We start from the raw sequence: 22,894 nt of genomic DNA on the forward strand, positions 1-22,894 counted from the left end.
ATTTATTTACAAACTAGCATTCATTATGAATTGCAATGAATGAAAGAATATCCAGCGCAACGGTATGGGAACCGTAGAGAAGCTGCCAAGAACTTATTTCTCGTCGAACTCTTCTGGATCAGGCTTGGCTGACTGTCTTCCTTCCCCAAACCCGCCCCAAGAGTTCATCAGCCTTTGTAAACTTAAGATCTGGCAGCAGCTGATTCCATTCATCTGAGACATCATAAACCCCACGGTGGTAAGCATTTAAGATACCAACAATGGCCATCTTGGAAAACGCCTCGACTCGATCTTGTGGTATAGAAGGCAGGTCAATGCGAGGGTAATTGTCCGTTTTGAGCTCGCCCGCAGCGACGTCTTCCATTTTGAGCCACTCGATAGTAAATTTGTGTTCTAGACGGTTAGTAAAATGGTCAAAGATGGTAATATCGTGAATACATACCTCGTACCCTTTCTCCGATATCCAGAAGCTGACGGATGGTAACTCGGTCGCCGCTAATTCCCCCAATTACCGGCCATTCCCCGCTATAGTCTATAGCTGAAGTGACCACACTAGCGATGTCCGTGACGCAAGTGTACACCATCTTGTCGTCCATTGTGCCCTCAACTACTAGCGCACTTCGCTTTTCGTAATCGATATTGGCATTCGTGGTGATTAAGTACTTGGATGTCTGATGAGGGTGACAGAAATAATCCATGAAACCACCAGGTTGAAATCGGCAATATTCGAGAACCTAGTCAATACTTAGTTCACCAGCAACGAGTCGAGCTTGCGGGTTTGGTCACCTTTCCCTTCGCATTGATCTCCTCCAGATAGTTTACAACTTCAATCTTGCCGCTATACCAAGACAGTGCATCCAATGAATCTTCCAACTTTACTCCTCTACTATTTGTCAATAACCTTCATTATCATTTCAGTGGGAGGTACTAACGGCCCCCACTCGGACGGAGCGAATCGCCTGACTCCCGCCTCGATAGTTGCGTTGATGAGACGCTTTTGGTTCTCAGAGCCAGGATCAAGGTGTACAGCGAAAAAGCAGAGGACAGTGTCCACACCCTCAAGTATGTTGACCAACTCCGCCTTGTCCGAGAAATCGGTTTGAATCCACTCAACGTTCTTAAGCTGAGGAAAATCCGAAGGGTTCTGATCTGTCTTAGCATAGGTAATTTTAGGCAGATGATACCTGCATGGAGGAGCTGGTGTACCTTTCGAACAAGGGCTTTGATATCATGTTTCCCGGAAGCTACAAGCTTGTCGAGAATCTCTCGGGCAAGTCCTAGAATTGATTAATCACCGCGTTGTATTTGACGTGTGGGTAAATTACCGCTCGAGGCTCCGGCGATAGCAATTTTGACCATAGTGAAGAGGTTGAAGGTTATGGTAAGAGTTCTTTTCTTTAGTTAGAATGGAATGATAAGATGTTTTTCCTTCATGTCTGGAATACTAGCTATGATGTTTCGCTTTATATACATAATCTGGTCCATATTGTTTGCTTCTGTTGATAATTATTTGATAATCTGCTACAAAATACAACCGAAGTCACGTAACCGTTATTTAACGGGCTATGGATTCTAAAACAAGTCGGCTCTGGAGCGGGCTTATTGATCTCCGACGGTTACGTGACTCGGTTGACCAAAGGTCGAACTAACTCCGTTGGTCAATTTTCCGATGACAAATCCAGCTTGCATCTTGCTTACTCTGCTAGAGCTTGCTTGCCTCTCCTGAAGCCATCAGACTTAATCGCATAACCGCTTCTTGAAAACATGGTAGAAACGGGAATCAAAGACGAGTTGACCGTACGTTTTACATAACTTCCCCACCAGGCGTCATACTAATTATTCGCAGCGCCGCCGAGAGCGAGGGCGACGCTCACAGGCAGCGTTCCGTGAGCGTCAGGCCAAATTCGCCCAGGCACTGACAGATCAGAATTCTCGTCTACGGAAAGGTGTCAAGTTACTGCTTGATGAAGCCCAGGGTGATGAAAGACCTGAGATACTTAGCATCCTGCGGGACTTGGCTGTGGCGGCCGATCTCAACATCCCAGCGACATTGTCATGTAACAAAGCTTCAGAATCAACAAATACTTTGACAGACATAATTTCTGAGAGTTTTGTCACTTTCGATAAAAGCTTGTTACCAACCAATTCCATCGAAATGCCGGTATCCTGGGATTCATTTCCGACAATCTCTGCTACTCAATATCGTCTAGACTGTAGTGTGTGGCTAGACCCTTTGCACTACCTCCGTGTCTCATTACCACCACAAGACCTTCTCCCATATCTTGGCACTGGGGCAGAGACTTTTGCAGGGCTTCTCTTCTGGTCCGTCATGGAACACAGTCAGAGTGGCTGCTCGTATCATGATGCTGCGTCCATTATCGAGACTGGCCTCGGCCACTCCACTGTCACACGCGATATCAAACCGACTTTTATCCAAACAATGGCGAGGGCAAGAATAGAATATAAGAAGACTGGTTCGATCAGTCAAGAGCATGCAGTGGCTGGAGAAGACGATCTTGGTCTGGTATTGTGCAAACTCGTGGAAGATGATTATCGGTCCAAGGGTAAAGACCCGAATCAATGGTTGTCATGTGTTGCTATCGAGAGAAGGATAAAGAGGGCAATAGGCGGTTACAGGTTGAATTTGCTGACGCTAGCTGCTAACGGGCAGGCAAACTCGACTCTCCAAAGCTTGTTGGAAGGTGTTCTGTGCAAGCTGTATGATAGCTCGGTTTGCTTTGGGGACGGGCCTCGTTGGAATATCAAGGTCATAGATCAGCTATTTGCACCATTAATAATACAGGCACTTCTGGTCTAACATCACATAATGGTGAGGTATCTACAGATAGATCGAGGTTTGGATTATGCTCTAATGCTGCTATAGTTATGTGACTGGTCATTAAGCCTACATGTAGATCCGGGATGTAGCTAAACCTTATTCAATGACCCATCAAGTAGATAATATCACCATGTTCTCTATAACTATTATCTGTAATGTTACGGTGATAGTCTGTTATACTAAGACATGGCAAAGCCCGTGAGTAACTCGTACCACTAAAGATAATGAGTGATGCGCGTCATACAGCATGGCACTGATTTGCCGGCTTGCCGTTCGTTCCGGGTCCCTTGCAGTTCATCAGCCTATCAACGACGCTGTTGAGGGACACGCCCAAGTCAAGGACACTCCCAGGCTGGCCCATGTATCGACTGACCATGGCCAGCCATCCGATGGCGGTCTGCGAATATCCGCACCCGCCAGCGAGGTTGGTAGTGACCATGTTTGTAGTGATTTTGTTGGTGATAATGTTTCTATAAACGCTTCTTTTTTTCCCCTTTGTTGTCTTATTCGTATCGTACAGCAAAAATGGCGGCCCGAGCATTAATTCACTGTAATTAGTCAGCTTGCCACTAGCAACAAGCAGTATTCACGACCATCTAGACTAGGTAGCGATGCTAGCGAACAGAGCCACTATTGCCTGCCAGGTATATTCATAGACGCGATTATTCTCTATCAGAGGAAGGGTTTTGTGTCAACCCACGGGGCTTCTCGCATACTTTGAAAGCCGCGTGGCCCTCCCTGGAAGTGCTGTTGGGTTGGGGTCTTTGTCTAATTTTCAGCTTGTCCTTAACTAATTTGGAAACGAATAGCTCACGCAAGTAGTGCAGGCATAACGGTTTCATGAACTTTCCGTTTACCCAATCAAACTATTCATTACTTCGACAATGGATGTCTAGGTTAGTACCCTATGTTCCTGTCTCCTGTCTCCTGCCTGATTTATGCCTGGTTTGTGCCTGGTTTGTGACATATGCATACGCTATGTGCCTGCCAGGTGCCAGTCACTGCCAAAGGAATAATAACCTATAAACAAGCAAAGCAAACAAACTCACCACCCTTCAGAGTCTGCATTTAATTTCTGCCTCTTCTCTTGCCCCGAAATAATTTTCCCCTCTACCATACTCCTTCATTACACCATTCTTGATCTTCTAGGGCCCAACGCTATTCAACCTCCCTTGGATCTATCTTAAGTACGACTCTGCCCGACCGGGCTTCTTCAAGATGGCGGCAAGTCATTCTTGTACTGGCATCGATGCCCTTCTTCTTGAAGAGGCTCCCCGACTGCCTTGGTCCAGCGGCTCCGATAAAACTATTCACGCTATTGAAATGCTTGAGAATTTTGCCTACAATGACATGGAATCGCACGTGCCTACGGAGTTTCGGGGGATCACAGATCCAGATCTAGAGCGGCCCTTCTCCGGCTACACATTCAAGAGGGTACTTCTACTGGCTGCTTCGACAGTCTTGTCGATAATGTCAACTCTATTACCAACGCCGTCCTTCCCGAAGTTCGTCGAACAATAGAGTCTGGCGCCTTTTCACTAAGGGATCTGATAAACTTGCGTCATGTCTCCACAACTTTCCCAGGACAGGAAACTACGTGTATTTACCTACGAATCTATGCCAATCAAGACAGAGGCGATCAACCCTTTGCAGATGGCACTCAGGCAAACATTGACAAGACTGTCGGTCTTTATATCGGCAAAACAACGAACATGGAGAATCGACTTCGTATCTATCAACAGGCCCTGGAGGATCCTTCTTCAACATCACAGCACGTCTATATCAATCGACGATCCTCACCGGCAAACCAGCATATGATTCCACTCATGGTTTGGACAGGCAATGTCTCACCTCATATTGTAGCAATGGCAGAGCAAATTATGGTTCTTTTGTTCAGGACTTACCTATCTTTCCTTTACATACCAGAACACAAGGATTCCAGGACAATCCTGGCTTCCGAGCGCGCAAAGTTCTTTAGTTCAGTCATGAAAACTACTGCCACTGCAACTGGCTGGCCATGTCTGCGCCCCAAAGGATGCAACTTCGACAGCCCTCTGTTCTGCTTTGGATTAGCTACCGACATCATCGCCATAGGCGCAGCACCAGGTGATCCGAATAGTCGGGCCCTCACTAGCTATCGACTGAAACGAAACCTGAACGTTCGAACTACCTCGAATGGTTATATCTCGTTTACTGTCTCACTCTCTTCAGATAACACCCATTCATCCGGTACTTCTCGCCGCAGATGGTGTTTTTCCATAAACAACGAGTATTTAATTGCTCAACGCCCGAAATATGTCTATCTCGTTTTTGAGATAATGAACGACAACAAACCCCATCCCCGACCCTGGATTGGAATGCCCTTTGCGTCTCAATTTGAAAATTTCGAACAAGCGTCAAGTTTAGGAGTTCATGTTGAGTGGTATAATGATTCTACTGAAAGTTGGTGTAAGGTGTCGTTGCAGAAGCAGTTGGTTGGCAAACACGCTAACTGGATTCAAAATCGCGACCACGATGCGTTCTTGCGCCCCTATTACGATTCAATGGCCATGATCCAAGGCTTGAGGGGATTGGAGTATACTGGAACTCTGAATGGTCACCCTATGCGAGTCAAGCTTTCAAACCCGGTGAAGACGCTGGAGACTCTTCACCTGTCTCAGCATTATCGCCTCCAGCCTCGACCTACCACCAAATGCTCAGCCCCATCTAGAGCATCGTGGGACTACAATTTCCAGCTAATGTTTCAGAAGTTCTCGGGCCCACATACGGTAGTTGGACCTTCAACAGCACCGCTGGCCACTTCTGGAAGCATGTGCGTCGCTCCCATGGATCTTTCAATTAGTACCACCTTAGGCCAGGAACGGCGATGTTGCGATACATGCTACGTCTCTTCGGCAGGTAAAGCTGTCAGATGTGAACCAGAGCCGGGGCACCCCCATGGATGCTGTCGACTATGTGCATTGTACAACCGCCCTTGCACGTTCACCCCTTTCAGTCAACTCAGCACACTCTGGGGTAATCGCCTACCTCATGTGACGGCTACGCGTGCACTGGCAAGATTCCCGAATGGGCCATTTCGCTCTCTTGCTTATCATCGCACCATGAATCCCGAGGAAATTGCCGAAATTTGGCCTGTACAGGTACCATTGAATGAAAAATTCGGGGTTTGGAATGATGATGAAAATGAAGAGGAAGAACAAGAGGGAGAGGGAGAGGAAGAAGACGCTGAATAAGCGTAAGCTGTTGGAAATGGCGGGGTCATATCTATGACTTTTGGCTGACAACATCAAGCCTCATGCATACATATTGCATTCTTTTTTTCTTCTCCATCTCACCCCCAGTTCAGACAACACAATCATGATGACCGTACCCATGCGGAGTTTTGATGCCATTTAGGCTTGGAACTTGGTACAAACACATCACGTCCAGGGGGTTTTGATGCCTGTAGAAGGCTTGCAAATGTTTGATAATACAATGGACAGAGAAGACATGGGCGGTCGCGGTCATCATGAACCTTACTACTGATAGATAACTCTCAATTCACTCCACTCAATTATATCTCCTTCCTATCGCACTATTGTGACTGTGTTTATTATTAATGATGGATTATCTAAGATGGATGGATGACTGCAAGGCCGACCGCACCTAGATTGGAGAAGCGTCCGTGTAGCCAACACAGACCTTGGTCAGCCAGGTACGATGGCATGCGCCTTTGCATCTCAGTGTAACATCAAAAGAAGTAGATGCTTGGAGGACAAATCAAGGTAGGCCATGGGCTAAGGTTATGTTCTGATAATGCGTTGCCGTGTACCACACCGTTCAGCAACGCTTGATCACCCCTTGTTCCTGCCATCTTACCATACCTACACATCCCATGCTCCTACATTCAGGAAGGAAGACCCTGGCACTTCAATAGCCATTGGTCGAGTCGCTTACCAAGTATAGTTAGTGGATAATCCAATACGGGAGCTAAAATTAAGCTTAACCTATTACTATTTCGGCCGACTGAATTCAGAAGGTGTCAATTCTATTGTTGCATTGCATCTTTGCTGTTTCCAACAGCGCAGTATCCAACAACCGGGCGTCTCATTCTCATAACTATCTTCTACATTTATATAGAAGAGGGATAGTAAAGTAACATCATTCGAAGAATATTATAAGAAGAACAATGGAGTCGTGGCCCCATAGAGCGCTCCTATACGATGATGTCCAGGAAGCAAGCTAACAGTAGCATCAACTATGGTAATCATTCAACCTGTACATAGAACTAATATATCAATGCCACCTAATATGTTGAGTTTGATTACTTATACTTGACACCTTTGTTAAATGCATTGGTAAAAGTGAGTATTTAATGTCCTGTGCGCGACGTTGGTTACGAAATGGTTTTGATCAGCTACTTGAGTCATGCATCTGACATGAACCCATATACACGTGAAAGAAATGGTGATGAGCTTTGAAGGAACCGATTTGTTCTGTCAGTCCCATCCAAATACAGGGTCTTTTACAGCGACGACCTTTACACCCACGCACCTAACCGGGCGCATCTTGAAGAAAACTTCTTCCAATTGTCGTGCAAATGTTTAGTTAATAGTTCATTAACGTAATTCAATATTCTCAATTCACTTTACTCAATTGTGTCTGTTTACTGGCTCCTGGAATTGTAATGTGGGAGTGTTGCCTAAGGTACACATACCCAGGGGCTCCTTCCCAAGAATGAGGAAGGAGCCAGCCAGCTAGCTAAAAAAAAAATGGGAGAGTATGGGGGGAAAATGCTCAAGTTCTTATTTTGCTCTATAGATACTGTTTAACTGAACTGTTTAATTCTTTGTTTTATCTCCCAGATTTCTCTACCAATTTCTCTGCAAAACCATGGCTCTATCAACAATTGCTGAGGGCTGGGAGTGGCCCGATGACAGTATGGCCATTGACCATCCTGCCCTGGAACTCCCTGTTCCAGCTGAGGAGCCGCCGGTTCCTTATGTTCCCTGTGAGTTACTTACACCAATTGAACTCAATGAGCTCTCTATCTACTCTTTGTAAGTTGGTAAATCTGACTGTTCTATAGGGGAGGAGCTACGAAGGCAGGAGGATCGCAAGTTGGAGAGGATGGAGGAATCGGGCAACGAGGCTTCTTATAGCCATCTTTATGCCCACCTCGAAAATTCAGAGTTGGATTGGTCCCTTGAGGGCCGTTTGGTTTGTCGTGTTCCGCGTTGTCCGTCGTTTGGGAAAGAATTTCCCCAGTTAGATGAATTGAAACAACACCTGAATACCAAAGCGCACAAGGTAGCTATATCAACATTGGTTGAATTCTCTCTAATTACCTTGTAGGCACTTGATGAATGGTATGGGTCGGTGGCTGTTTTCTCCCCGGGCCCTCGATTCCCGAGGGTCCCTCCACTGGACAACGATGCTGGTGCTGGTAAGTATGTTCAATCAGATCCATGTCTCAACTAACGAAACAATTTGTCCTAGATCAAACAATTGAAGAAATGCCCGTGCTGAGCATGGGCTTGACAGTACCATCAATCCCGGGGCCTCGGAGCCCAACTCCCGAACTCTTTGGTGCTGGCGTCATAACTCCGCCGAATCCTCCTCTCTACGCATAGGATGCGGAAATCCCGGACTCGGAACCTGAGAGAGAAGAAAAACGCCAAAGGCAAGTTCGAGAGGAGGATCGGCGGCGGCGTGAAGAGGAACTCCTCAATGATGAACCACCATCCCGACGGACACGATACCAGCGAAAACTCAAACAAGACTAGACACGCCATGATCACATCTCAAACCCCATCGGCCATAGTTGCGCGAATACGAATACGCTGAACGAATTAAGTCTGTACCGAATGTCTCATCAGGGGCGTCCGTAATGGATGAGGACTCTGACAAAGGCCACTATGTCCCATCTGAAAAGGCGATCAAGCACTCCCTCAAGCTCTCCATCCTTGACCTCGCTATTTCACTTTTTACATTTGCACTTTTTGTTAACTCGGCTATTCTCATTGTAGCCGGTGCATCACTTTATGGTGATGCATCCGCCCTCGGAGCGGACATCTTCGGCATTCATGGTCTTCTCAGCCAGTCTATTTCTCCAGCTGCAGGAACCATATTTGCCCTAGCGTTACTTCTCTCTGGTGTTTCGGCTGGAATTGTTTGCACTATTGCCGGTCAAATGGTAAGCGAGGGCTCTTTGAACTGGAAGGTCAAACCATGGCTGCGTCGTCTGATGGTACGCAGCATCAGCATCACCCCAAGTATCATCATCGCGGGAGCTGTAGGCCGCTCTGGACTCAACGCAGCACTTAACGGATCACAGGTGGTTCTGAGCGTCATATTGCCGTTCGTGACTGCGCCGCTCATCTATTTTACTGCTCGTGACAAATACATGACAGTCAGAGACGGTGGATCTCATGGAAATATTGTAGACGGAAACGGCATGACGAACGACGTGGATGGAGAAGAAGCAGGAATTCAACCCGAAGGTATGAAAATGGCCAACTCATGGTTTACAACAATTATTGCTATTTTGGTGTGGCTCTTCATAGCAGTCATGAATCTTGCCAACCTGGTCTTCCTTGGAAAATAGGGAGTTTAATCACCCTTGGTCGCTTGGTGAGAAGCGATTCAAGTAGCGTGTCGTAGAACCGACTCGAGTACCAATTATTTATCATCAACCACAATCTCGTGGTCTTCCCCTGTCGGTCCGGAGGCAAGCCCATTGTCTAGAAGATCCGCCTCCTTGGGAGAGAATGAAAACATGAACTAATCAAGTTACACTTGAATTTTTTTGAGTATCTTGGCAAAGCTGGAAAGGGTACGATCTCTTGGGAACCCGGAGTTGGAAGATACAGTTCGAATTCTATTTGATAAACTCATAATAATTCTATTCATCCCCAGATGATGGTAGCCTCATAGCCATTGCTTAGAGACTGTTGGTCTCACTAGCTCTTCTAGTAGAGGCTGCAGATAGTGAATGCTACAAATGCAATAACGGCAGTGAACTCGAAGTGCTTAGCAGCGCCATTGACAGCAACACTAGAAGGCTCGGGGGTCGAGGTGGCAGTGTCGACGGAGGTGCTGTCAGCGCCAGAAGAAGCATCTGGTGTTGTCATGGCTGGATGAGTCGACACAATAGTAGACTCGATTGCGATGATAGTCGACGTAGCCTCAGCTGGTGCTTCCGTGGTGGTCTCTACAGGGACCGTGGTTCCCGATCCATTGGTGCCAGAAGAGGTAGGCTTCTCGGCGGCAGCACCAGAAGGGCTGGGAGAAGGAGAAAGGTCACACTGTTCGGCGACCTTGCTCACGCCACTGCCGTAGTACTTCCATATACCATAGGTTTCTGCGCATTCCATGCATTTATCATAATGCTCATTCCATTCTTGGCTGTCGCAAAAGTCTTTATCTTCACGCGCGAGGGTGATGAGAAGGCCTTTGCAGGCGTTAGTATCTACCCCAGTGTTTGCATTTGAAACGCTGACTTACCGCAGTCCTCGTGGCACGCATACTGAGGGGTGCCGGGCTGTTGACGCTTGACAAGAGGCACGGTATCAGGGTACTCGAAGCGAGGGTCGACAGCGACGGAGAGAGTGGCTGAAGCCAGAAGAGTATATGCAAAGAGTGAACGCATTTCGAGCATTCGAGTGACAAAGCGAGTGTGATAGATATTAATTTCGGATTGGCAAAAGGAAACGAGCAGACTGATGTGAGAAATGGGTTTCAAGGACTTTATACAGGCACTTTATAGCCCATGTAATGCATGCTTGAACTATTCAGGTTACTTACTCCATCTGGACAAGCCACAACTCATTCCTGCAGAAATGGCTCACCGGCTTTTAAGTATTTCACAGGCCGATTCCAGTCACATTCTAAGGCTACCAAGGACCAGCATCTCACAAGACTGCCATGATTGGTGGTTCGTAGACTCATGGCCTGATGCCAAGTGCAACTAGACGCTCAAGATGCATTCAAATCCTCGCATCCGATATCGCTCAAATGCAACCAACCCAAAAGGAGACTAATCACGGTAACAGTGGCTGTATTTAGGCTTTGTAGTGGAAACGAGGTGCTCTTGGCAGACCAATGAAAGTGTCGGGATGCATCAAAATCTTATCTGATCATCTGATAAGCCGGGGTCAGTTCAGAGTCGGTTGACACACGAGCTGCAATGCTTGACGAGTGAGTCAATCGGATCGCTTTTACACCATGAATCATGCACTTCTGTTCGGATTCATTACCTCCAAAAGGCCCAGAGTTATCTTGGCGGTTCAAAAGTCCCTCACACACATGTGAAAGCTGGACTTTAGGTACAGCCATCTAGCGGTATATCACCAAGACCATTTTCCCCTCTTTGCTCAAGTCCGAAGGCATTTCCTCATCAGTGCGGCTCTAGGTGCTTCGTTCGACAATGTTCAACAAACTGCTCCTTCTGGGTCTGGCATCTTTCACCTTTGGCCAGGATGATGCACCTACAAATTCCAGTGTCATCGATGAGGAGATGGGCCCTGCCGCTTTCATGTGGCCCCCAGACCGTGTTTGGTCGGGAGACATGGATAATAGAGCTCCTTGTGGCTCACGGGCTCCTGCAGGCAACAGAACCGAGTTTCCACTGAGTATGTCAAGACCTGCCGCGTCTCGTCCGGTTGGTTTTATCTTACTAATTCGCGATCACAGCTGGTGGTGCTGTTTCCCTTGTCGCGCAAGATGATTACTACAATACCAAGATTAGTATTTCATACTCAAATGGTAAGTCATCCATCGATCAGTTAACGACTCCCTTAGACTAACCTACCAAAGACCCATCATCAAACGACGATTTCGATACTCTCATCCAAGAGAAGAGTATTGCAGACCTCAACCCAGGTCATAGCTGTGTAAAAGTCTCCGACGCGCCATCGAGCGTTTCAGCAGGCGATAATGCAACGCTTCAGATTATTTACCGCGCCGACTGGGACGCTCCCCACAACCAAACATTCTACGCGTGTGCGGACATCACATTCGTCTCAAAGGCTGACTTCGACTTTGCCATTCCATGCTTCAACGTTACTGAGCCAGGAGACGATGACAAAGCCGCCGGTGCAACGGCTGATCCTAGTCCAAGTGCGACACATCTTCATACCTCTGATGACGGCTCTGATGATGAGGATGAGCAAGCGAGCGGTGCCAAGAAATTAAGTGGTGGTGCTATTGCTGGCATTGTTGTGGGCTCTGTGGCGGGTGTAGTCTTGATTGCTGGCGCGGCTCTGTTCATGTGGCGGCGAAAGGAGCAGGCCAAGAGAAACTCACGGATTGCGCGTATGGAGGATAATGCTCGTAAGCATCAGCTCGCGACAGACGGTTCACAGCCAAGTATCTGAGAAGCTGCCAAGCTCTGATGCTGAGTGAGGCTGTCCATTTTTTTTTTACTACATAAGAATGGACTCAAGAAGTACATAATGTCTGTCTTTACAATAATTGTTCTTCTCTTTTCACGATTTATGAATTACATTTCACTACTCTGTAATTTCCTTCCAATTGATGATTCCGAAACTGCAACGCGATAGGCATCAGATATGGCTTCCGTTGAAATGCATTAAATGAGACATAAGAAGGGATGACTTTATGCAATGTTATGCCTACGTACCGCTGCGCTAGCAAGCATCATAACCCAAGCAGCTGACGACAGCCAAGACTTACCGAGGTTTGATGACCGACGGATGAAAGGTAGTACTCGCAGCGGGGATAGTGGACACTGTCAGTTGAGAGCGGTACGAAGCGTTGGTCCCGGTGTTATCCAGAAACTTTCACAACGGTAACATCGTTGTCCGGTACCTTGAGTCTGGACTGAATCCACATCCCTGAGCAGTACCAGGTCCTTGGGAAAAGGTCGTGTCATGGTGGTAAGACATGGATATGGCCTGTTCCCTTAATTTCCAAGGGCTTTTTTTTGGATGGCCTTTTGGGGGTGATGAAGCTTTCTCATCGCCGATTGCTTTTTGCACTCAATTCAATTAATTCAGCGGATATTGTTTAGCAGATACAGTTGCTAACGGGTAATCTACGGTTCGTTGTCTTACCTTGTCCGTGACGCCAACATGTTCGGGTATTCAGCATGAGAAGGTGAATGGTTTGCCAATTGTATGAGATTAACATTCTCATGCCTGGACATTGAAATTTGACTGAATTATAAACTTCTGGTTAGATTTCCTATACATGATACCACCCATAGTTATACAGTTGACGTTATTGATTCTAATGTACAACGCTCCATTCTCCTCCCAAGGTCACATATGTACCCTATATCCCTCCCGCTTATTCTTGTAAGCACAACGCCATTTCCCTGTGATAATTCCAATTGCCGAGTTAACGTTTCCTTTTCGAAAGGAGATACCACTTTGGGATTTTGCCTTTGTCTTACTGGAGGTTGAATCGTTCACTTGTCCTGCACTCACTAGACACATCGCCATTAAAAGCGCCTCGAGTGGACTTTGTCGGCGATTAGATGGGCTGTGGATCGTGCAGATAACGATGCGTAGCCAATAAAATGCAACGTAATACACCTGTCAGCAAATCCTACAAGGGTATCCCAAACAGCGTCATCTAGTCTGTTCCTTAGACTTGAGGCCATTGGACAGAATTTCACGTCTTCAAACAAATGAAGCGCTTGGCAGCCCAGAAAAGCTTGTCTATATGGATAATCTTCCTATTTAGGATTACGGCCTGTGGCTTAGGGAAGATAGATCTTCAAAACACTTGCAATATGGCATCAATTTGTAGCCCTACGACTTCGATTTCTCATGCAGAATTACCGCTTACGGCACTAGACTAAGCAATCCCACGTCAGCACTATCTTACTGTCAAGCTGCGCCCTGAAGGTGACCAAGTATTTAACTGTCTCAAGTGCCACTTGTGAATCTTCATCAGCTACCATAATCTCTATTCTGCCAAGATAAAACGCAAACACCAAACCACAAGTATGAGCGAGACCAAGAAGCCGTGGGTTGATGGCCCATTTACATTGATTAGTCCATCCAAGTCTGGTGACTCGGTATGTCTCTAGAGATACTAGAACGGTGACCCTTGACCCACTAACCATAGTAATGTAGCCTGATAAGCGAGCTGAAGGAGCTAGGAGATGTGCCGCGGAAATGACAGTTGTACATAACCTTCTACTTCGGGGCGTAAATGCCATCTATCTTCAAGCGGTCAACGTTGCTGCACGAGGAACACAGAAAGACAAATCAGATTTCGCCAACTTTGCATGGTCGTGGAGCCAAGAAGTACTGGAGCACCACAACGTTGAAGAAACACAGATCTTCCCCGAGATAAACAGACTCGCTGGAGTACCTGGCCTGATGGATGCAAACATTGAAGAGCACCATCTATTTCACACAGGGCTGGAAGTTTTCAGGACATATGTCGACAAACTACGCAAAGAAGAAGAGGAGCTAGACGGTGAAAAGCTCAAGAGCCTCATAGACTCGTTCATGCCCACTCTGAGAACGCACTTGGAAAACGAAATCGATACCCTGGTCGGACTAGAAAAGTACGCCGACAAATGCGACTGGGGAGCGTGGTTCGACAAGGTGGCAGCTAACCTCGGAGCCCAAGGTATGAAGAGTGCATCTCACCGCAACGAGATGTTGCCTCTGGCTATGATCCTTCACGATAAGACGTTCGAAGGTGGGCTTTGGAGTGCCTTCCCACCGCTTCCTTGGATCGCCATGGTGGCAATCCGTTGGTTGTTTGTCAGAACGAATCAGGATTGGTGGAGGTTCGCGGGTTGCGATTCCACATCGATGCCAACCGAGTTGCCGTTTGCTTAGGCCTCTAAATTATGGATTTTAAGCACAGGGAACTTAGCAATGGATGGCCTTGTGAGCTACGACGTCTGCCTCGAGATAGTGGTATACGTAATGATCATCTGGATATTTGAACCGATTTGGAACACGATGTGATACCCAGGCGTGGAATGAAGTCAAATCCGAAAACCATCTTGTTCAAGCTCATCGTTGAGGTGATGTCTTGAGCTCATGTGTCTTGAAGCGGTCTGTTGCTCTCTACATCAACCGAAATGTGGTGTCAGGTAGAACTTGTTGGCTAAATCGTATAACAGATAATCTTGTTGGTAATAAAAGTTTCACTACGATACTGGATCTCCAATTTCCCATGTTACATGGACTACAACGGGGCCATTTGTCAAACAGCCGTTAGCGCAAACAAGTCGACCGTTCGACGGCTCGTGCAAACGGGAAGACGGAAGCTTGTATTTGTCCCAAGGATCAGCGAGTTTAGGGCTCGTCTCGAGAGTAGCCCGCAAATTTGGCCTATGAAGAAATTTCGCATGCGGGTTGATCCGCTCGGAATGTCGATGCAAGTGTCCCGGACCCAGAGAACTGGGATGATGTTCGACTTGGGACCTGATACCACGTCGTTTCCCCTTAATTAGATATTCATTCTTGTAAACGAAAACAACGGACAGTAATCGGAGCTGTATGCAGATGGTGACCAGGGGTTTCCGGTTGCAATACGGGACCCAACAGCTGCAAGACGGGTTACAGTGCAGTGCCAAGGAGCATGCACTCACTACCGAGACAGCGATTAGGAAACCGCATGATTAAGAAATAACATATACGTCGTATAATGAGAAGCTGCCGCGGAAAGTGGGATCATGAATCATCAGACAAGTCATATGCCGACAGTGAATACTATACATTGGAATGTCTCTGGAAGCACAGATGGAGCTCGATTAAATTGCCGAGAAGATCCTCCCTTCTTGGAGGGTTCTGGATCCATCTATGTGTTGATCACTCCTCAATCTGATACAGAACACGGTCGCTTGGCAATGACATGTAACGGGGTCCTGGGGCGACACGGACACTTGAAGAGAAAACAACACAAGAAAGACACCATGATGTTGGGCAACGGTCATTGTTTAATGGGGTTGTCGCGGCTGGGGATGATGACGCGACCCCAGATAGATATGCCAATGATAAATCATTTTACAGGGTAAAGGGAGATCAGGTGAGAACTACGATATCCCACAGACTCACATCGTAGCTGAGGCGAGCAACAAAGCGTACGCAGTAAATCCAACGTGACCGACGCCTCAGTAAGGAATGCGCAATGCGTTCTGAGACACGGCACTGTATGACAATCGTATTTATGCAGTTTGCAGTAAGGATGAACGGTTTGGCAGCAAATAAACCTTCGCTAGAGCAAGCGTCAGGGGGCTGTTAGCGTTGTTTTCTCGCTTTGCATCAGACTAGCAAGCCCATTGTCGTAGCATCGGGGGGACAGAATGGGACTTTTTTTTTTGACAGTTTCAGAGGCAAAACTGCCATTCTACCACTTGGTCTCATCTCCGGTAAACTGTGTCTCCTTCCATTTCGATCAATTGGAAGAATTGTGGTGGAGCAGCGTTTCATTTTGTTATTTGCGCGAGGCTGCTCAAAACAATCCCACACTCCACCCTCCTCCACCAACAACCCTTGCTGAAGTGAATATGTTTGGCTACCCAACTCTACAATCCCTGCGAGGCCCTTGCCGGTCCAACGGCTTTTCTCCTACGTCGCTTTGACTTGTCGTAAAGGAAGCGAGAAATAGGAACAGACCGCTCATTTCTGCCGTTTTTCTACCATGTAACCTCACTAGAACCAAATCGACATCATACGAGACAATCCTTTAAAGACTGTCATTTCGGCACTTGTGACTTTTTCCTCCCATCTGATATTCGTATCTATTTCATCCCAACTTTCTATCCGTCCACTTCGATAACTTACTCTAGTCATCGTTAGTACGAACCTTCAACAGCTTTACACATACACAATCACTATGGAAACAATGGCACCACTACGACAGGCCCTGCCCTCTCTTCAAATCTTCCTCAGCCAGGAACAGGCTCAGGAGCTAGGCATGACGCCATGGTTCAGTTACTCTGTTACACTTCCCGAGCGCCCCATACCTGGCGCCTCCGAACGAAAACCTCTCGAGACTGAGCGTCTTGTCGTCCGTCCCTTCACAATGAAAGACCTAGACGCTTTCCATGAGCTCCGCAAAATCCAAGAGCTCCAAGTCCACTCAACAGCACGTGGCCGCGCCAACAAAGATAAGGACGAGTCTGAAAGACAACTCCACGCTCTAGTACAAGATGACCAATGCCACTGGTGGTTTGGTGCGTTCCTCAAGTCCACCGGTGAGCTTATCGGCGAGGGTGGTCTGCCAGATGTTCTCAGCATGTCTTCTTCAATTTCCGGCTGGCCTGAAGCCGAATTCCTTATCAAGCCTGAGCACTGCCGACAAGGATACGGAACAGAGCTCTGGACAGCCATTATGGATTCCTGGTGGAATATCCCTCGTGAGAGAAGACGTCATCAGCTCATTCCCCTGGTCGTCCCTGGTAAGGAGCCCGGTGACAAGGTGGATGAGTGCGTCGTTTTCCAATGGGAGGCCAGCAACGAGGTCGCCAAGTACTTCTTCGCCAAGATCCTGGCACAAGCACCGGTTGCTGCGCAGGGTGGTTGCGAGAGTATGGATACCCGAGAAGGAAGGGTGGGAAATCTTATCACATGGTCTGGTACTATGATTTGCAACCCCAGACCGCCCGTTGAGGAGGATTCAGACTCAGAATAAAGACTCCAATCGCATATACAATGGATTTGTAGAGGTTGGGAAGGATATATCAAGGCGGCAATCACTGATTTTGGGACATGCGTAGCATCAAAAGCGACACTTCGTTAGAAATGATAGCATTAATTCATTTAGACAATCACACATTGACTTAACTACGTCTTGGGTCCAACCGATACCATGCAACGTCTTTTTTTTCTGTGATAATAATACGTGTCATATATCGACATGCTTAAAGGGGGACCTGAAACAGGAGTCAGGTTGTGGATAGGCATAAGCTTGAACCGTGGTCCTTATCCTTCAACGCTATGATTCTGTCACATGTATAATAAAAGCATAGAATTTTAAGACGATGTATAACTATGACCTCTCGATAATCTTTCAACATGATACAGGTATTTTGTATTAATGTAAAACCCAATTAAAAGTTTGCGGGCAATGCTGAAGCATTGAGCAGTCAGTAGAGAAACCACTAGTGTGTGGGGAACGAGACAACAAAAGTGAAAAAGTGAGAAAAAGGCTATCAGTTGGATTAATTGGGTCTGTAACACATCTTGAGGGGAATTGACAGCCGGAAACATTGATGTTCCTATCCGAAGCGTGAAGCAATGTATGATGCGCCAACTTCCTTTACCTTGGAGGGAGTATGACTTTATAATGTACGAGATGAAGTGTGTTAGAAAAAAACGAGTTAATGCCAGACTCATTGTAATACTACAATCATTTGTGACAGCAGGGTCTATCCTCCGTAACGATGCTATGAAGACGATGGACTGTGTTCCATAGGATGAATGCAGAGAAGGATTGAATTCAAGCCAAATGGTCTCAAAATCTATAGGATATCGAAAACCGTTGAGCAAAAGAGCGGGGGATCAGCTTGAATACCACAAAATGTATCCGCACTCAACGTGCCGATCCATACGTTGATAGTCGTAAGCAAGTTTCCCTTCTGGACTTGCAGCCGAGGCAAGATGTAACCCCATACCCTAAGACGTTTTCTACCCTCGAACAGGGAACGGGCTAATCGAGATCATGCAGAGGTACGGCTTTTGCTACAGAGATATTCTGTCACTTCAAATCGAGAGCCGTACTCTCGAATTTCATTCCCGATCACAGTGTTCTTGATGTATCAATGTCTATCTGCGGATACAGTAAGAAGTGCGAGTCCAGCTTTAGAGCTAGGGAATAATCCTAGTCTAGTAAGTTTGAGACTTGCACCAAACTACTTACATAGTACGGCTCTCAAGGCTTGCTGTGTGTATGGAGCCTTTATGGTTTAGCCTTACATTTATCTGCATGGCGTAGAACTTGATCGTGATTCCTTGCGTGGGATCACATGTTCAAAGAAAGCAGCTCATAAAATACAAGTTAGGTGTATCATCTCGAACAAAAAAATCAAACCGCAAACCCGCAACTATAATTCCGCAATTCCGTACTTCCGTTGACGGACCGCCACGGTGTTTATAATCAGATGACAGCTTCGGACACAAGTCCGAGATAAGATAACGATAAGATAAGATAAGATGCCCCTCTCAAGTCAGACTTGATATTGGCGACTCTTGCTCGAGAAGACTTCCAGAGGTCATTAAAGAACCCTAGCGAACATGTCGATAAAGCACAATTCTACAGTCCTTGTGGATCTGGGTTCATATAAACTCGAGGTAACGGTCCACGGTCCGCCCCGACGCGCCCACAACCCGATTGTGATCATCATCCCCGACATAGGCAGCAGTATCAAAGAATGGACCGTCGTCACCAAAATGCTAGCAGATTCCATGGCTGTGGTCGACTACGAACGTGCCGGATACGGGAAAAGTGAATATATTCCTTCGGGAGACTCAAGAGCACCTGCGGCCCTAGCTATGGAACTACATACGCTCCTACGAGCTGCGAAAATCGCACCACCTTACATCATGGTTTGCCACTCTCGTGGTGCCAGCATACTGCGGGAATTTACAAAGTTGAGAAACCTGGCCCAATTCAAGGGTTTTGTATTTGTGGACGCAAAGACTGGGCCATTGGATCTGTCTGTCGAACCGAAACTTTCAAGGTCTGATTCGTTAAAGCTGTGCTATGGAGACTGTCATCGTTTAGTCGAGTCGGCATGGCAAGCTTTATTGGACGAAGAGGCTCGTGCGGGTCATCAAGCAGCAGCTGAAAGGGAAATAGCCGAATACCGTGTCAGTGGAGAAAACTCTTCTGTCATGGGCCCGTCGAGTGTTGAACAGCCTGAATACGGACGTGTTCCTCTGGTAGTTCTCCAGGCGGATGCTGCAGTTGATACGAGAAAGATAAATGGAGAAGTAGAGTTAGTAGAAAACGAGACTGAGGCTGACGTCAATGACACGAGAGAACTGAATGGGTTGGGACAAAAGAGTCTTCTGAACTTGTCTGAACGATCACAGTACCGATATATAACTGGAGCTGGAGAGAGGATACACTTGGCCTCGCCGGAAAGAGTTGCAGATGCTATAACGTGGGTCTTGATGCAGTATAGATGTTGAAAAATGAGACAACACTAATCGTTTAAGGTCGTTGCTGAAAATCCTACCTGTCTTTGTGTTCCATATTTGATATAACGCGTGGTAAGACCCTGTTGATCGATTCCAAGAGTGACAAGTCCAAGGCCATAACTTTTCATTAAAAATATTATTATTCTAAATCATACTCTGTCTTCTACTATGAGGTTTTGTTATCCTTTGCTGTAAACTTGGTAATTCCTTGTTACTCCCGGGTAGTTCAAACGCTGACGCCATTGCCCGTTGAGTGGCTTTTTCTCCAAGGAACCGCGCGCTAACCAACCATTTTTGATAAGCGCCAATCCTACGCCATTTGTTTCAGGTTACGTTTCCGCACAAAAGACATTTCACTTTCATCTCATCTCAATGACGATCTTTAATCTCCAAGACAATTTAGGCGCTCTTTGACAAAGTACCTTGAACTCTTTTCCTTTGTCACTGAGTCTGCTCGGACTTCAAGATGCCGACACACCGAAACAGAGTCAGTAGATGTCTAAGAAAAGAATCACCCCGCTCTTAAACAGCAAAACTCAAGTTTTTCTTTTCTGAATCTTTCTATTCCTAGAGTCCATCTCGTATAGTGAATGCTAATGCAGAGTCCTTGACGTGGTGAGTTGATTTCTCCCTTCTAGACTTCCTTGGCCGCAGAGCCCCAATCATTGGAGGAGCAAGCTTGCAGGGATGAGACCTAGGTCGTGAGTGATGGGCCAACCATAACCTGCATTAGATGATCTGTTTATAGCCGCTCAGTGGCCAGACTAAACTAGAGACGACAAGAGGTTAGACTGAAATGCCAATTATAGCACACAATCACATCACCCCCAGTTCAAACACGAGCCATTGTGCAGGTTTTTTGGTCTTGACAGACGAAACATGCTTCTTTGACAGACGATTTGAGTCAAGACATTCTGTATGTATGTTCATTATTAGAATTTTTCATGCAGAGCCAACGAACTACTCCATTGTTGGGCAACTATCCTTTGTCCAATCACCCCTTGTCATAGGCAAGACAGGGTAGAGAGTGATTATCAAAGGTGCCGGCGGTCCGACCACAAACAAGGCCACTTTTTCTGCCCACTTGCACATTCATTCATGATCGACCGCGAATCGTCTAGGACGTATTTTTGGATCCTATTGACAATCGACAGTAATACCCACTCCTGATCTATACGCGCTTTCAGCTCATCCAACCACTGACCGCCCTATCAATCCCAATTAGGTATCCCTGAATGACCTCACCCTGCCATGTTCAACATGCAAGCGCCCGTATTCGACGGGGTCTTTCCAATTTTGGATGATTCGATGGATTGACACGGAATAAACCAAGCAAGCTGAGATGGATCAAACCTGGCAGTCGATCATTTTCAACATTATCACGTCCTTTGTATAAAGATTCCTGTCCGTCTCAGCTTCAGTCAGTCCTCAGCATCAAACAACAGAAACAATTTCTACTTTCGTTTTTTCCTTTTCCATTATCTCTTTTCATTCGCTACAACATTCGCTGAACTGTTCAAAATGAGAGTCTTCTACCTTCTCGCTGCTGCCATTGGCGCAGCCAACGCTGGCGTTTTAGACTTCCGTCGTCACCAGCCTCAAGGTTACTCGACATCTATCGTTCATGAAACACGAAACTTCGCTGTTCCTGCTGAGAAGCGGACCGACCCTTACCCTCCTCCCGCTGACCAGGGATCATATCCTCCTCCTGCCGATGAGGGAAGTTATCCTCCTCCTGCCGACCAGGAGAGTGATCTCTACCCTCCCCCGGATGTTCCTGAGAATACTGAGCCTGCTGCGCAGGAATCATCTCAGTATGCCCCCCCTCAACCTACTTCCGAGGCTCCGTCTCCCACCTCTGAGGTTCCCGTCCCTCAAGAGCCTACCTCTGAGGTTGTTGAGAAGGATACCACTCAATATGCTCCACCTCCTGCCGTCCCCACTGTCGCTACTACCGAACTTGAAGATACCACCGACTATGCTCCTCCTCAGTCTGCAGCCACTGAGACTGTCAGCAAGCCTGCCGTAGATGAGACAACCGACGCTGCTACTCCCACTGACGTTTATCCTCCTCCCGCCAACACCCCTTCGGATGCTTATCCTCCTCCCGAGAATGTTCCATCGACTGAGGGCGGACAAGAGTCCACTGCTGAGGCTACTTCTGCCACTGACGTCCCTGTCGAAACTCCTTCTGTTGTTTACCCTCCTCCAGAGGGTGTGTCAACCACCGAGTCTGCACAAGAGCCTACTGCCGATGCCACCACTGCTGATGCCAACACCGCAACTGACCTTTACCCTCCTCCCGCCAACACTCCCTCTGATGCCTATCCTCCTCCAGAGGGTGTCTCAACGACCGAGTCTGCACAAGAGTCTACTGCTGATGCAACCACTGATGCTGCCACTGCTGGTGTCACTACAGCGACTGATTTGTACCCTCCTCCTGCTCAAAGCGATACCACCAAGCCCGCTCAAGAGGACTCCACTGAGGCTCTTACTGCTACTTCCGACTACGCTCCTCCCGAGAGCACCGATGTGACTCAAAAGGGATCTACCGTTATTGACAGCTCCACCGGTACTTATCCCCCACCCGAGGGTACCAACACTGAGTCTGGCTCGGCGGCTACTACCACTGAGGTTTCCAACGACACCAGTGCACCTGCTTTGCCAGAGACCACTGAAGTTGAGAGCGCCTCTACTACTGAGTGGACTACCTCAACCGTCTACACCACCAACGTCTACACAGTGACATCGTGCCCTCCTGAGATCCCTGACTGTCCCAACAACAAGCACGTCACCACCGAGACTATCGCTGTGTCAACTACCATCTGCCCCGTTACTGAGAAGGGTGAGACTCCTGTTTCTACTCCCGAGTACCAGGCCCCTGGAACCACTGAGTCCGAGCACCAGAACACCGAGACTGTTTCTCTGCCCGTTG

General features: G+C 47.2%; 10 protein-coding genes across 10 annotated transcripts; 8 read left to right on the forward strand and 2 right to left on the reverse strand.

The window, feature by feature from the left end:
* Nucleotides 1-13: 13 nt before the first annotated feature.
* On the reverse strand, nucleotides 14-1,500 carry EDB82DRAFT_487804 (uncharacterized protein). The gene is made up of 6 exons (XM_025730176.2): nucleotides 1,326-1,500; nucleotides 1,207-1,277; nucleotides 933-1,144; nucleotides 787-883; nucleotides 443-734; nucleotides 14-393 (listed from the first exon to the last, which is right to left on the reverse strand). Exons 1-6 carry the CDS (start codon nucleotides 1,357-1,359, stop codon nucleotides 119-121), a joined length of 981 nt encoding a protein of 326 aa, XP_025589327.1. The 5' UTR covers nucleotides 1,360-1,500; the 3' UTR covers nucleotides 14-118.
* Nucleotides 1,501-1,688: 188 nt separating this feature from the next.
* Nucleotides 1,689-2,965, forward strand: EDB82DRAFT_487806 (uncharacterized protein). Its single transcript, XM_025730175.2, has 3 exons — nucleotides 1,689-1,797; nucleotides 1,847-2,830; nucleotides 2,885-2,965. Exons 1-2 carry the CDS (start codon nucleotides 1,765-1,767, stop codon nucleotides 2,816-2,818), a joined length of 1,005 nt encoding a protein of 334 aa, XP_025589326.1. The 5' UTR covers nucleotides 1,689-1,764; the 3' UTR covers nucleotides 2,819-2,830; nucleotides 2,885-2,965.
* Nucleotides 2,966-4,736: 1,771 nt separating this feature from the next.
* On the forward strand, nucleotides 4,737-6,386 carry EDB82DRAFT_487809 (uncharacterized protein). Its single transcript, XM_025730173.2, has one exon. It carries the CDS (start codon nucleotides 4,825-4,827, stop codon nucleotides 6,070-6,072), a length of 1,248 nt encoding a protein of 415 aa, XP_025589324.2. The 5' UTR covers nucleotides 4,737-4,824; the 3' UTR covers nucleotides 6,073-6,386.
* A 1,325-nt stretch (nucleotides 6,387-7,711) lies between these two features.
* Nucleotides 7,712-8,451, forward strand: EDB82DRAFT_471501 (uncharacterized protein; the record flags this gene model as incomplete). Its single annotated transcript, XM_065607965.1, has 4 exons — nucleotides 7,712-7,829; nucleotides 7,908-8,128; nucleotides 8,174-8,264; nucleotides 8,318-8,451. 4 exons carry the CDS (start codon nucleotides 7,712-7,714, stop codon nucleotides 8,449-8,451), a joined length of 564 nt encoding a protein of 187 aa, XP_065465655.1.
* A 257-nt stretch (nucleotides 8,452-8,708) lies between these two features.
* On the forward strand, nucleotides 8,709-9,425 carry EDB82DRAFT_471502 (natural resistance-associated macrophage protein-domain-containing protein; the record flags this gene model as incomplete). The annotated part of the gene is made up of 1 exon (XM_065607966.1): nucleotides 8,709-9,425. The coding sequence occupies one exon, from the start codon at nucleotides 8,709-8,711 to the stop codon at nucleotides 9,423-9,425; it is 717 nt and encodes a 238-aa protein (XP_065465656.1).
* A 253-nt stretch (nucleotides 9,426-9,678) lies between these two features.
* Nucleotides 9,679-10,522, reverse strand: EDB82DRAFT_533042 (uncharacterized protein). Its single transcript, XM_025730171.2, has 2 exons — nucleotides 10,325-10,522; nucleotides 9,679-10,271 (listed from the first exon to the last, which is right to left on the reverse strand). Exons 1-2 carry the CDS (start codon nucleotides 10,476-10,478, stop codon nucleotides 9,790-9,792), a joined length of 636 nt encoding a protein of 211 aa, XP_025589322.2. The 5' UTR covers nucleotides 10,479-10,522; the 3' UTR covers nucleotides 9,679-9,789.
* Nucleotides 10,523-11,224: 702 nt separating this feature from the next.
* On the forward strand, nucleotides 11,225-12,331 carry EDB82DRAFT_59272 (uncharacterized protein). The gene is made up of 3 exons (XM_025730170.2): nucleotides 11,225-11,451; nucleotides 11,513-11,584; nucleotides 11,636-12,331. The coding sequence occupies exons 1-3, from the start codon at nucleotides 11,247-11,249 to the stop codon at nucleotides 12,193-12,195; spliced, it is 837 nt and encodes a 278-aa protein (XP_025589321.1). The 5' UTR covers nucleotides 11,225-11,246; the 3' UTR covers nucleotides 12,196-12,331.
* A 1,462-nt stretch (nucleotides 12,332-13,793) lies between these two features.
* On the forward strand, nucleotides 13,794-14,643 carry EDB82DRAFT_471505 (uncharacterized protein; the record flags this gene model as incomplete). Its single annotated transcript, XM_025730169.2, has 2 exons — nucleotides 13,794-13,865; nucleotides 13,924-14,643. 2 exons carry the CDS (start codon nucleotides 13,794-13,796, stop codon nucleotides 14,641-14,643), a joined length of 792 nt encoding a protein of 263 aa, XP_025589320.2.
* A 2,144-nt stretch (nucleotides 14,644-16,787) lies between these two features.
* EDB82DRAFT_487814 (uncharacterized protein) lies at nucleotides 16,788-17,462 on the forward strand. Its single transcript, XM_025730168.2, has one exon. The coding sequence runs from the start codon at nucleotides 16,841-16,843 to the stop codon at nucleotides 17,447-17,449; it is 609 nt and encodes a 202-aa protein (XP_025589319.2). The 5' UTR covers nucleotides 16,788-16,840; the 3' UTR covers nucleotides 17,450-17,462.
* Nucleotides 17,463-18,968: 1,506 nt separating this feature from the next.
* On the forward strand, nucleotides 18,969-20,094 carry EDB82DRAFT_487817 (Alpha/Beta hydrolase protein). Its single transcript, XM_025730167.2, has one exon. The coding sequence runs from the start codon at nucleotides 19,051-19,053 to the stop codon at nucleotides 19,948-19,950; it is 900 nt and encodes a 299-aa protein (XP_025589318.1). The 5' UTR covers nucleotides 18,969-19,050; the 3' UTR covers nucleotides 19,951-20,094.
* Nucleotides 20,095-22,894: the final 2,800 nt, after the last annotated feature.

This window comes from Fusarium venenatum, assembly GCF_020744135.1.
Source record: "Fusarium venenatum strain MPI-CAGE-CH-0201 chromosome Unknown EDB82scaffold_1, whole genome shotgun sequence".
In the NCBI taxonomy this organism is placed as follows: Eukaryota; Fungi; Ascomycota; class Sordariomycetes; order Hypocreales; family Nectriaceae; genus Fusarium; species Fusarium venenatum.